Source organism: Centruroides vittatus, unplaced genomic scaffold, assembly GCF_030686945.1.
Source record: "Centruroides vittatus isolate TY-2023 unplaced genomic scaffold, ASM3068694v2 contig_1090, whole genome shotgun sequence".
In the NCBI taxonomy this organism is placed as follows: Eukaryota; Metazoa; Arthropoda; class Arachnida; order Scorpiones; family Buthidae; genus Centruroides; species Centruroides vittatus.
The window spans coordinates 136112-149609 of NW_027120702.1; the positions used below are offsets into that span (position 1 = coordinate 136112).

Sequence of the window (13498 nt, forward strand, 5' to 3'; positions counted from 1 at the left end):
AATTTGTGCGCAACCAACAGCTTAAAAAATCATCATGTTTTCTCTCATAATTCCTACCACTTCATATGTTGTTGAATGCATTTGTGATCAAGTGTAGATACTTAAGGAATTTGAGCAAATTAAATGGATCAACAAAATAGATTAAAATGGGCACAATTTTGTTACATGTTGAATTTATCTTCATTATATAAAGAACTTTATGAAAAAGAAACTTGACAATGGTGGATTAGACAGATGATATTTCAAACACTTATTAAAATATTGTACAGAATTGGTATTTTCTCGACTAATTCAATGAATATTCTCTCAAATGTTATCTCCTCGCTCTCCATTTTTTTCACTGCAAAAAACAGTGTGGTGAACAAAGTGAGGTGACTTTCTGTTATCTGATTGATTGTCAATGTACGTGGCTGCTATCGAACAGCACTGTTGTACTTGGGTGTCTTGAACAAAGCCAGGATTTCTCAAACTAGTTGGAATGATATTGATGAAATTTGACCTTGATGCTAATTATTGCACTATTTTTGCTACCTTGTGGGCATCAGTCATTAATATTTAGTTGAAAGAGATTACTTAGTACAATATAACAAAATTTTATTGTAGTGAAATTGTTTAAAGTTTGATAAAGTTGTTTTTGACGAGAATTCTGTTTTTTCTATCAATGTGATTTTCATCTGGTTTCGGAATGAAGTAGCTGGTTTCTTTCAATCATTCCTGTTTAATTTTAGAAAGTATAATATATTTTTTATTAATAGTGTCTTTTAATGATTAGTAAAGCAATATTCAAACGTTATAAATTCTGTTAAGATATTTGCTTCCAGTGTTTTATTTTGTGTGTTGAGTATAACTTGTCTACTTGTACTTTCTTCTTAACTAGGACTTGTTATATCAAAGAACCCACACAACCAGCAAGACAACAAATTATATTAAGAAGTTTTTGTTGTAACTATGTTTTAAGCCTTCTTAATATGATTTGTTACCTCACTAATTGTTTGGGTTTCCTTTCTTTGATGTAACAAGTCCAAGTAGAGGTTATACTCAACGTTATAAATTGTGTTTCAGATACTGCATCTTTCTACTTATTAAAAATAATAAAGCAGCTTTGTGACGGGCTCTTGGTGTTTGCATAGCTGCTTTATTATTTGTCTCGAAGTTGCCCGAATGTAACGACAAGTAGAACTTTGGGTAGGATGGAAGATTGGAATACTATAAACTCTGGAATGTTCTAAGAGTTTATAAGGTGTTCTGTCTGTAACTACTAATCTTAAAGTAAGGGAAGGTGCAATTGGGTAGCAAATATCCTTGCTACCAAAGAACAGAGTTTTAAAATAACTTGCAATATATAAGGGATGGAGGATGTACAAAAATTATAAGATGAGCTGTGTATAGAGTAGTAGAAGGGAATAAAGATATGTGGGCCGTACCATTTATGACCCCAACTTGTTCTCAGGATCCCTTACACTATTATTGCTAACCTGATTGATGATTAACTTTTGTGTAGAAAGTGTGATGTAGAAGTGAAAAGTTCATTGTGTATAAAAGAGTTTATTCCCTATGCTTATAGATTGGGGATGATATGAGTTATAGTTGTGTAAATTAAAAATCTGTATAATTTTGGTAAGCATATTTAGTATTTTTAAAAATGCATTTGAGAATATGCTAGTGTATATAGTTGCTCATACTCTATAGATTTAACTTTGTATTGTGATGTCGAAAATATTCCAAACATAAACAAATGGGAAAAATTGTAGTTGTCAATTTATACAAACAGCATCAAAAGCTTCAGTTTTTACTTTTCTGGCTGTTATATATAACAGAGGAAAAATATGGCAATCAGTCAAAAATGACCCCTCCCAGATTTTTACATTTTTGGAATTTGGACCTTGAAATGTTAAGAAATGAAAAACAATTCAGGGGTAATTTCTGTGCGTATGGATGTTAGTGTGTCGGGGAGGTTTGTTCATTAGGAGACTGATGCTATTAAATTTTGGTGGTTATAGGTGGAGGGGTGAAGAGATAAAGGGTGTCATGTGTATCTTCAGTGGGGTCAGACTTCATGATGATTTTACTTATTACTAGCATTTACAATTGTTTTTTTTTTTATATAAAACTTATCCTTATCCTGAAAATTAAGCTTTTTGCCGTTTTATAATAGCTAAAAATATAAAAAGGTTTAATAATAAAATATTGCAACATGCCACACACGCAATTTTTAAAGGTTAAACAACTTGTTTCTGGATTTTAATTATTTTATGGTTATATGGATGGCAAGAAGGTCAGTTTACAGCATCATAGAAAGGCTAGAAAGTGGCAAGACTGTTGCTAGATTCCAAGGAGTGGACAAAATTGAATGGGAGGGAAAAGGCAGTTGGAAAAGTTAGACAGTTATTAAGAAATATTGGAAGAAAGTCAAGATATTTCATCATTATTTTAAAAATATATTAATTGAGCAAAATGTTGTCCTTTGGAAGCAAAAGTTGACCTCAAAATATCCCCCCAAAAACACTCAAACTGCAAAGGACTCTGCTGCAAAAAATCACAAGGGCAATTTCAATTCTTCAAATGGACTGGATGTTGTTAATTGATGATCAGTCATAATTTTACTTTCTGATGGAAGTGATTGCATTCGAAACAACAAATACAATTGTGATGATACGATTGAGATTGATCCACAGATATAATTATTAAATTTAAAAGCCATGCAGAATTTTCCCAGAAAGTGTTGGATTGGATAGAACTGGTCTAAAAGGAAGATCGCAAATATTCATAACACCATCTCACTGCCGTATCAACAAAGTGTACGTAAAGGAGTGTGTTTAAGAAGAGCTGATTCCATTTTTCAAAAAATACCACTTAGATGGTCTGTACGTCTTCTGGTCAGATCTCACAACTGTGCATTACACAACAGATAGTTTGTGCTAGAGGAATATGGAGCCTGTTACACCAGAAAAGAGAACAGCATTGCAAATGTTCCTCAGCTGTGTCCAATTGAAATATTCTGGTCGAAACAGGTGTTGTCTGCCGAAAATGAAGAAAAACTGAAACAGCGCATTTGGACCAAACCCTATTAATTTAATCCTGAGCACTTTCAAATTAGCAATGGCACCAAGACTAAAATTAGAAAAGTTGCTGACTATGGACCAGATTCCATAATTTAGAGACAGAAGAAACTAATTTTGTCAATTTTTGAATAACTGTAGTGTAAAAATAAAGAAATTTGACTTTGTACAGATTTTTTGTTTACACATCTTTACAAGGAATAACATTATAACTCTTTATCAACTTTTCTTTATAATATACGTAACAATGTTCTCTATAGTAAAGTGATGATTGAAAATTATGCAACAAGTGTAGCATTATACTTGTTACATAATTCTTATAAGATTGTTGTTGTTCTTATAAGATTGACATATTTTTTTATAGTTATTAAGTTATATGTTTTATACTTTGTCGATGTATAGTACAGTATATTTTATTGTGTATCAGAATGTACCTTTTTGCTTTAAAGTACTTTACATACGTTACAGCTCCACCGCCCCCGCAAATGCAAGGACCGCCACCGCCACATCCAGGCCCTCCGCCTCCAGGCACGCCGAGCGGACATTTGCCGCCTCCCGGTATTCAGGGGCCACCGCCACCGAGACCCGGTGGACCTCCACCCGGTAGCATGCGAATGGTAAGAAAACTTTTATTATTAAAAACATTATTATTGTAATTATTTATATTGGAAAAAGAGAAAAAAGAATGGAGTTAGTATTTTTATGTATTAAACTTATTTGTAATACAAATAAGTTTTAATACATGTAATTATTTACTTAGGTGTCAAAGTTAAAAAGTGCATTAGAGATGCTTTTTGGGCTTTATTTTAAAAATCATTTTTATTTATAATTACTTCTTTTTTTATGTGATGATTATAAACTAACTGCTTAATTGAAATAATAAACAAAATCAAGATGTAAACATGTTTGGCTAATTTGTGTTTCATTCAAGCATCTGAATGGAACATATAAGTATAAATAAATGTTGTGTTGTGTTCTATTTGTTTTTTGCTTCAGATGCACGAAGATGGTTTGGTAGCCAGAAGCATTCATATCTATGTTTTGGTTATTACTTATATTTGTATTTGTGTGTAAAGTCTTTCTTAAATTCTAAACTTAAATTCTCAATTATTTTCTGATTTATGTTATAATTGTATTTGAACTTTGAAATTATGTTGAACATTTATTAAGTATTAAATCATTTTATCTTAAGCTTACATATCTAATAAGGAAAAATGTCTTTGCAAAAAACCACTTCTAAATTATCCTGGTAAGACAAAACTAAAGCCTTCACCAATAAAATAACTATTAGCTTTTGAAAAAATTTTACAAATAACATTTTCATTGGCCAAACTGTAAAAGTATTCTCTTTCATTGTCTCTTCATACACCATCAGGAAATAACAATTTCATGGCAGAGATGACCTTTATTTGGAGGCTACTTTGTCGCCTCACAATCAAAACATTACAACGTTCTGCTGCCATAGGAAACTCTGCAAATATATAAGTTCATTATGATCAATTTCTTGTCAAAACCATCACCATGATATTACTGGTATACAATTAAATAAATAAGCAATTACCCACAAATCAGCAATTAATTCTTTTTGAAACAAACGTTTTCATCTGTTTTCAATTGTCATCGCCAGGTTTCAATGTAAATGGAATGCAGAGAGACAGTCTAAAAACCTTTCACAGTGTTGTATAGGCCCAACAGGCACAACAAACGTTTTCGGCCTCCACTGAGGCCTTCTTCAGGTTGAGAACTAAAAGTAAGAGTTGTCTCTGTGTTAAGCACTCCAGTGTTACTAGAAAACATTTTTATTGCGTAAATGGAATGTTTATAAAAGAACGTAAATTTCAAAAATTTAAAAAGCTTTGCGCATCATGAAGATACATGCATGCTGAATGTCATGTTTAAAAAATTAGTTTTCCAACTGGCTTCCAGTTTTAAAAATACAAAGTTTATATAAAATATAAAAAAACACACTTGATGAAACTCTATTTTACGTCAAAGCACGGCCTCCATGCAGCTGTGAATGAGTCCATTTCTTTAAAATTAATCGCTGTTCCCCTCCTAAATGCTTTAAATATCTCCAGTAGTTAGAGATATTTCAGGTTGGCTGGGTCCTCTCACTGTCACAGTAATCAAGCATTGTCAAAGTCGACCCGGGCCTTGTTATCAATGGCAAAAGAAGCCAATATGGTAGAGGAAAGACCTTTCTGAATGGTGTATTTATGCTTCCTGATCTTTATTTTTAGACCACGAGTGGTAGCACCAATGTATTCACCAGGACGGTTCATCCTATGATCAGAAAACGGATGAAAACATTTGTTTAAAAGAGAATTAATTGCTGATTTGTGGGTAATTGCTTATTTATCTTGTCAAAAGTGTTTTTTTAAATAAATTATATTTGATAGATTGAATTCGGGTCTTTCTTTTCATTTTACATCAAAAAATGGTACTAAAATTTGTAAATTGTATTATTTAATTCATTATAAACAGGAAGAACTTACAAAACTGTTTGCTGAGTTTTAAAGCAAATTAAAAAATAATTAATTAAACTTGCTTATATGCCATACATGTACAGTACATATGCTGACACTGTTAAACTCAAATATTTCAATATCAATATAACAATAGCTAAATAATTATGGAAGAAATATAAGGATTATTGAAATGAAACATAGACTACATAGGTGCATAATGTGTCACTGGTCACTAAAGCAGGCTTACAGTATTTACAACACTGTAATAAGGTTACATTAGGTACTATAGGAAATAATACTTCTTGCATTCTGACACTTGTTTCAATAATGGTACGTGTTTGTGTATATCCTTCTCAGAAAGAAGATCCTTCAGATACAGCATTCACCTTATAGTCCCGATATGACAATATACAACTTTCACATGTCTTTTGGACCTTTAAAAATTTCTCAAAGGTTGGGGATTTCAGTCGGACAGCAAAGTCTGAGCAGCTGTAACTGAATGCTTCATCCAACAGCCTTTCTCCTCCCATGCAGAGAGTAAATTTTTTTCATGTTGGGACACATCTTAATGTAGTGAATGATTTCATATAGCAGCTAAGGCAGCTTTGTTTCAATGTTGTATATGCTATAATCTTGCTATAGTGACCAACACACCATAGACTGGACCATCTACTTATACAAACAGTGGGATCAACGGCTTATGTATCTGTCATCTGTCACGGAATGCCTAGAACGCACATTAGGGGGCATCCCTAGCAATGATTTTCAGCTATTATTTAATTAAATTTAAAGAAAAAGCTATTAAATTAATAGTATAATTTATTTATTAACAGTATATATTATTATTATTATTTGTAATGGGAATTTATTATTTATATGAATTTTATTATTTATACCACAGAATGACATCACTGCTGCTAGAACACCCACTAGGGGCATCCAGGGCTACTAGTATAATATAATGGTCACTATAGCAGGATTATACCTGGATTTAGAAATTATAATTATATTAAAGAAAATGAAGTTTAATTATCGTATATTAATAAATATAATTATTTATTCAAAATAGCCACCACCTAGAGGTCCTCCACCAGTCGTGGGTCCTCGAGGTCCGCCGCCAGATCCTCGAGGCCCACCTCCAATTCAACACGATTGGGATCATCGTCCACCTGGTAAGTACAGTAAGTAACAAACATTTTTTATCACTTTTTCATTAAATTAATTTAAAATGTTTATAAATTTATCAAAAGTCTATGTAAGATAATATTAAGTATTGAAGTATAATTTAACGACGATTAATAGACTGGCAGAACATTTAAAGAATTAAGTAACAAATTTTTATTTATTATTTATTATTATTACTATTATTATTTTTTAATATATGAATTCTATTATATGCTTTGTTTATCTTCATTATGATGAAATATTTATCAAAAATAGGAAAAAGAAAAATGAGCAGATCTAAGAACTTTATTCCATTCGTCATAAGTTAAAAATACCAAGATGGCGATAAAAGTATTTTAGTAAATTGACATATATTCTAAATATATTACATTTAATTAAACACCTACTCAAGAACCTTTAAATAGTTCAGCCAAACTTTAACATTTTGAACATTTTTGGTCTCGTTCGAAGAGGCGAGTAGGTGTTTAGTTATATTATGCAGTCCCAGAAGAATTACATTTAATTGATGTAGAGAGAGAAAGTAGTATGAAGATCAAAAATATATCACTGATTCGAAGCATTATATGGTGGTTTTTTCCTCATAAGATTATATAAAAGGAAATTTATTAGTATTTTTGTTTATCAAATTACATATTAGATGTGAATTGTGGAACTTTTATGTAAAATAAAAGTTTTTTTTTTTTTGAACTATTTAAACAGTTAAATAAAGTGTGTAAAGTAGTTAAAAATGTGTATAAAATAAAATAAATTTAATTTAATTTATTAATTTCATTTAGCTTTTTTGAAATATATTTAAGGTAAAGATCTACTTTTATAAGAACTTGTTGATTTAGAACAGTTTTTTGGATGAATAATAAATTTAGTTGTTTAAGTTGGTGTTCGTTCAGAAGAAATATTAAAAGATTTTGATTAACGTACGTTTATTTTTTAGTGGTTTTATAAATTTGAGCGCTTTCAGATTTTGTTTAAAATAGATAAAATTTAGTCTAAATGTTTGCTTTAATACTGCCGAATAAAGTTTTCCTGATACAAAATACAATATGAAACAAAACTAGTTGTGTGTGAATTATTAAAATTTCACTTACTTAGAAGCTCGCGATTTTATTGTTTTAGATATTTTTATCTCAAGTTTGTAACATCGAAATGAATCTTAAGGTAAATAATTATGAATGTGAAAACAATGTTTTTTTCAGGAAATTCCTTGCTTAATGGTTTCAAGATTTAACACAACATTTTTATAAAAAATACGTAAATTATTAATTTGTACATTAAAGTTTGAAGTATGAGGAAAAGTATAAATAATAAATAAAATAAAAAACACAAAGTTTACATAGAATTAGTTGAAGACTATTCGTCCAGTACATCAAAACGCATTTTTGTTCAATTTAAATTTAGCAAATGTTTTAGTTAAACAGTACATTACAGTGCTGGCAAAAGAAGATAGGACATGCAACGTTTTTTTCAAGAAACTGATTGTGTTGTAACAAAATCTATTTATGATGTAATACACAGATTGTGATCACTTTTATGCATGGTTTTGCAATAAATTGCATTAAAAGAATTCAGAAAGAACTATAATAAATCAAAGCTATCATTACGTGGTGATTTTAGTAATTATAATAAATTAATTTGAATTTCTGGAAGAAAAGAACAAGCCCGAAGTGGGAGTTGAAACCACGACTTCTGCTTACTTGTTTTAGAGTTCTAACATCAGCAAACTTCTTCGGCATAGACATTTAGTACAGTGGAACCTCGGTATACGTCTGCTTTAGGATACGTCCAATTCGGAATACGTCCCGTTTGGACGAAACTAATTTTGCTCGGTATACGACTTAATCGAATTTAATTATACGCGCCATCTACGAACAAGTAGCACTATCGGTGTACTAGACCAGACTAGACATTCGCAGTGCCACGGTTTATAACTTTGTTAAATTTCTTCTGATTTTAATTTGCAAGTAAAATTTTATTGTTTTTATTAATCATGAATTGCAAAAAGGCAAATGAAAAGCAACAGAAAACTAAAAACATGACTAGAATCACAATGGAACTGAAAAAAGAGATTGTTGAGAAATATGAAGGTGGCATGCGTGTTTGAGATTTAACTGTTGCATACCGTATTCCGAGAACGACGATATCGACAATCGTGAAAAATAAAGACATTATTAAATCTGCTAACGTTGCAAAAGGGATTTAATCAATTTCTAAACAGATTATTAGTATTAAGGAGAGTTTGATTTGATTTTGATTTAATGATTTAAATAATATAGTACAATATACTGTAATAACTTTAAAAATCTATAATAAAATTTAGTTTTTATTAATGTGCTCAAACAGTGTTTAAATGATTTTACAACCCCTTTAATATATCATATCAAGAGGGTTTTTTTTACGAGAATGGATTAATCATTTTTACATCACTTCTTATGGGAAAGGTTGGTTCGGTATACGTCCTATTCGGTATAAGTCCAAACATCAGGAACGGATTAAGGTCGTATACCGAGGTTCCACTGTACTAAATTGCCTTATAGGTTTTTTAGGTGTTTAAGTCCTGGCTTATTTATGGCCACTTTAGAACTTTAACATTCTTTAATTGAAACCATTGCATAGTTGTTTTAGAAATATGACAAGATGCGTTGTCCTGTTGGAAGACCCAATTTGAGCCACTGATTTTACATCCAGTTGGCAAAAGATGATTTTCTGTCATCTCTTGTTGTTTGTGACCATTCAAACATCATCAATAAACGCAATTTTTATTTTTCTGCCTGGACTAAAGCAAGCCCACACCATTATCATATCTCTTCTATTAGCTTGTGTTGAAAAACATTTAGTTTATTTTTGAAAATTATACTGATATTAGCTGAAGCTATCTGGGAAATCCGTGTTAAACTTTTTCTCTTCATTGTAGACTATAGTCTTCTACTTTTTCATCCAGGACATATGTTCTTCAACAGAATTAAGGTAATCTTTATGTTGCAAGGACAGTGCTGGTTTTGGCTTCATTTTTTGCCATTTAAGATGTGGACATCTATGCAAATAGTTGTTGACAGTTTGACGAGATGCTGAAGTGCCGGTGACTTACCGGAGAGCATTTGGCAGAGATTTTTTGATTGCCGACCTTTGCCATTGAAAACGGTGACTATGATCTTGTGCATTCGAGATCTTTGGTCTCCCTGGACTTTCTTTCTTTCCATATTTTTTAGGATTTTTAAGAAAATCGGTAATAACATGATTTCCAAACTAAACATGAAATGGCTGCAATTGATGTGTCTTCTGACCTGTAAGCTGAGATTTATTTCCTTTTCTTCTCTGTAAGTTGTTTTCCTGGTCCCATCTTGAATTAGTTAAACAATCACATTATTCTACTCAACATAAATCTTTTTCAGAATCTAAGTAATATACATAGAAAGCCATTTATATGAAACTTGCCTTTGTGAGAATATTTCTGTTTAATAAGAAAGTGTTCTGTTTTTTCTTTTCTTTTTTATTTTGCCGGTTACAAACTCAATTTTCTATGAATATTTTACATTTTCCGCCCGAATTTGCAGAGTTTCTTAGTGACATCGTATTAAAGGTTGTAATTGATTTTTGTAGTGTATATTAAAAATTAACTTGTATTTTAAAAGAAAAATCTTGCATGACCTACAGCACTGTAGACCCGTCCATTGAGATAATTATCTTAATTTTAAATTGTCAATTATAGAAGGAAAATTTAATTATATTTTATGGAATTTTATGTTATAGTTTTACAATAAATATTAAATTTACTATAAATCATCTGTAGTATTGTTTAATTATATAGTCAACTCCGCATAAATCGACGCCCGGATAACTCGTCGCTTGTTGGTTACGTAGTAAATTTTTTTGTGGTCCCGACTTATGTATTTATCAATTTTTACTATTATTTCCTTTTTGCTTTAACATGTTTTTTTAATTTTTAGTGCTTGTGTATTAGCCACTTATAGTGTGCATTAGCCATTTATATAATAAAATCTGCTTGATATGTCAGATTTTATTATATAAATGGCTGTTGTTTAAGGCATATGAAAAGAAAAAAAATTTTTATTTCATTTTGTTTGATAACATTAAGCATGCAATTGGTTTTCAATATTCATGACGTTTTTGCCTGTAGACTGTAGATATTTTTTTAGAAGATTTAAGTTTAGAATTTTCTATTAATCTTTGATAGTAAATATAATTATAGTCCGAATTACAATTACATTGCTAGGTGGAATTATTAGATAAGAATAACAGTGTCAACAATACAAGCATAAATGAACTCAAACACCGAAATAAGAGTATTTTTGCCTTCGTTAGTTGGGCGTCTTCGGCTTGGAACAAATATTAATAGCAGAACAAAATAGAATATATTTTTATTTTGAAGTAAGATAAAAATGTATTTGTGTTGCCAGACAATCTGCCCGATTATGTCAGGCTATTGTCAAAGTTAGTAAATAATTAAATACAAATCGGTTTAGCTAGAGGTAGGCAGTCGATTTGTACTTAACTATCTTCTGATTGGAAATCATTTTAAACTTATTTTATTGAAATGTGTTTTAAAATAATTGCTTTTAAAAATAACAGATAACAAAAATGTTTGTGTGTCTTCCTTGTTCTTAGCTTGTATTGGTTTTAATTAAATATTTACAGCACTTTTAGTTTACAAACTAAGTTAATCTGTTAACGGCAAAGTTCGTCTTCATTGTTTTACTGTTTTATTCATGAAATTTATATATATATATATCGATTATGATGAATGTTACATCAATTTTGTGTTGTTTTTTTTTTTTTTTGTTAGAGATATGATGATACTTTTATAGTTAATGTGTCTAGTTGTTATTCATTCCACAACCTAACAGAATTATAATTCTGTTAGGTTGTTGAATGAGTTCTTTTGCATTCTTTAATTCAAAAAGAAATCTATAAATAATTTTGTGTGATGTTTTCTAATCTATACAAAAGATTTTATGAAAAGTTGAGCTGTCGTCGAATTTTATCATATTTTTTAAATTTAAAACATGACTTAGTCAAAGAATTAATTTTATTTATCCATGTAGAATCTTAGTAAAAGTAAAATTTTATAGTATCAGCATTGCATTTGCTAGGATCTATTCTAAATATTGAAAAATCATTCCTTTGAGTACAATTCTGGTCTCATTTTACATTCCGACAAACATTTTCGTCTCCTTCGATAAATTCGATTCGAGTCTGTCGACGATTCTAAATATTGACTCGAAGCAGACTTATCAAAGGAGCCGAAAATGTTTTTTGAAAGAAAAATCAGACCAGAATTATACTCAAAGATGTGGGTTTTTTTCCCCAAGTATTTAAATGTCATTTGAGCTTGGATTCTATTAAATTTAGTATATATTCTTAGTAATTGTCATAAGTTTATTCGTTTCTAAGATGTAGAAAGACAGTAAATTTTTTTTCTTCTAAAATCTCTGACGTGAGATTTTGTAAGTTTGTTTCAATAACTTTCTATCTTCACAATTTTCCCAAAAGTAACTTACTTGAAACAACCAGGAAGAAAGTACAGATTAATATATCAGAGCTGCTTTTATTTCTCTTTAGATCAAAATTTTGCAACACTTCTTTTAAATTCGAAATGGAAGACAGTTCATAATGTTCTCCTATATAATTACAGTACACCAATGATACACCAAACGTAACACTCTTATACATAGCTTATAAAGAAGAAATTGTACAAAGCACATCGTAATGTAACAGTGTGTAATTATTTACTAACCTATAGTTAAAGTTAGTTAATTTATTTAAAAGATATTGAATGCTTTATCAGTGACAGCAATAACTAAACTGTATGCTTTATTGAAGCACTTACATAAAATAATTGGTTAATTACCATTCAGATGTTTTCAAAAGCATTTCAGCGTTAATCATTAATTTGCCTATTATTTTATGCGAGTACTTGAATAAAACATGTAATTTTGTTACTAAACTTAACTTATATTATCGTAATTAGTAATGGTTCTATGCGTGAAATATTTCAGTCATAATCTTTTAAAAATAATAATAATTTTTTAAATTTATAGATTTGGACACTTAGGAACTAAACAAATCTATAGCGTGTGTCTATTAGATATTATTATTACTGTTTCAATTAATATTTGAATAGCAATTTAAAAAATGATAGGATTTAATAGATACTTCTGGCTGTACTTGCATATTTAATGAAGGTTTATAAAAAACTGAAAGCATAAATGCTTTCAGTTCTTTTATTATGATGCGTGATATTTTTATAAGTTAAAATACCGTATACTGTAAATATGTAATGAATTATTGTCGGTTTTAACTGCAAAACTTTGAGAATATGATGCGTCAATCAAATAGAGAGTGTGCTGCAGATTTAATTACCGTATTTTACGGAATATAAGACGCACTTTTTTCTTCGAAAAATTGCCTCCAAAATTCAGGTGCGTCTTATAGTCCGTAAAATATGGTAACCCAAATTCTCTGATTAAATAACTATTTTTAATAATAATAACTAAAGTGATGTCTTTGTAAAGATATTTTAACATAAAAAAAAATAACCAAAGGAAATATTTATTGATTTTTAAATATTAGTAATATAATATAACATCATAAAAAATTATTACATGAAACAATGTCGTGACTTAAGACGTCAGTTTAGAAACGATTTATAATTTATTGTGAATGGTAACGTGGATTTAGCATTTCGAGTCTTTATTATATAATATTTTTGTATTTTATTTTATTTTTTTTTTATGGTGAATTTACAATCACCGTAAAAATATAACGCCGGAA

The 13498-nt window shown here is 29.9% G+C and overlaps 1 protein-coding gene across 10 annotated transcripts in view; it reads left to right on the forward strand.

Moving 5' to 3' along the window:
• The window catches only part of LOC136975786 (cleavage and polyadenylation specificity factor subunit 6-like), a 105601-nt gene that overhangs the window by 41087 nt on the left and 51016 nt on the right, over positions 1–13498 (forward strand). For 7 of the 10 annotated variants that reach the window (XM_067270918.1, XM_067270909.1, XM_067270926.1 and 4 more), the window contains exons 9-10: positions 3528–3676; positions 6597–6708. In XM_067270918.1, coding sequence (XP_067127019.1) covers positions 3528–3676; positions 6597–6708 — 261 coding nt within the window. The remainder of the gene's footprint in view (positions 1–3527; positions 3677–6596; positions 6709–13498) is intronic. The other 3 variants (XM_067270936.1, XM_067270952.1, XM_067270977.1) reach the window with 1 other exon arrangement.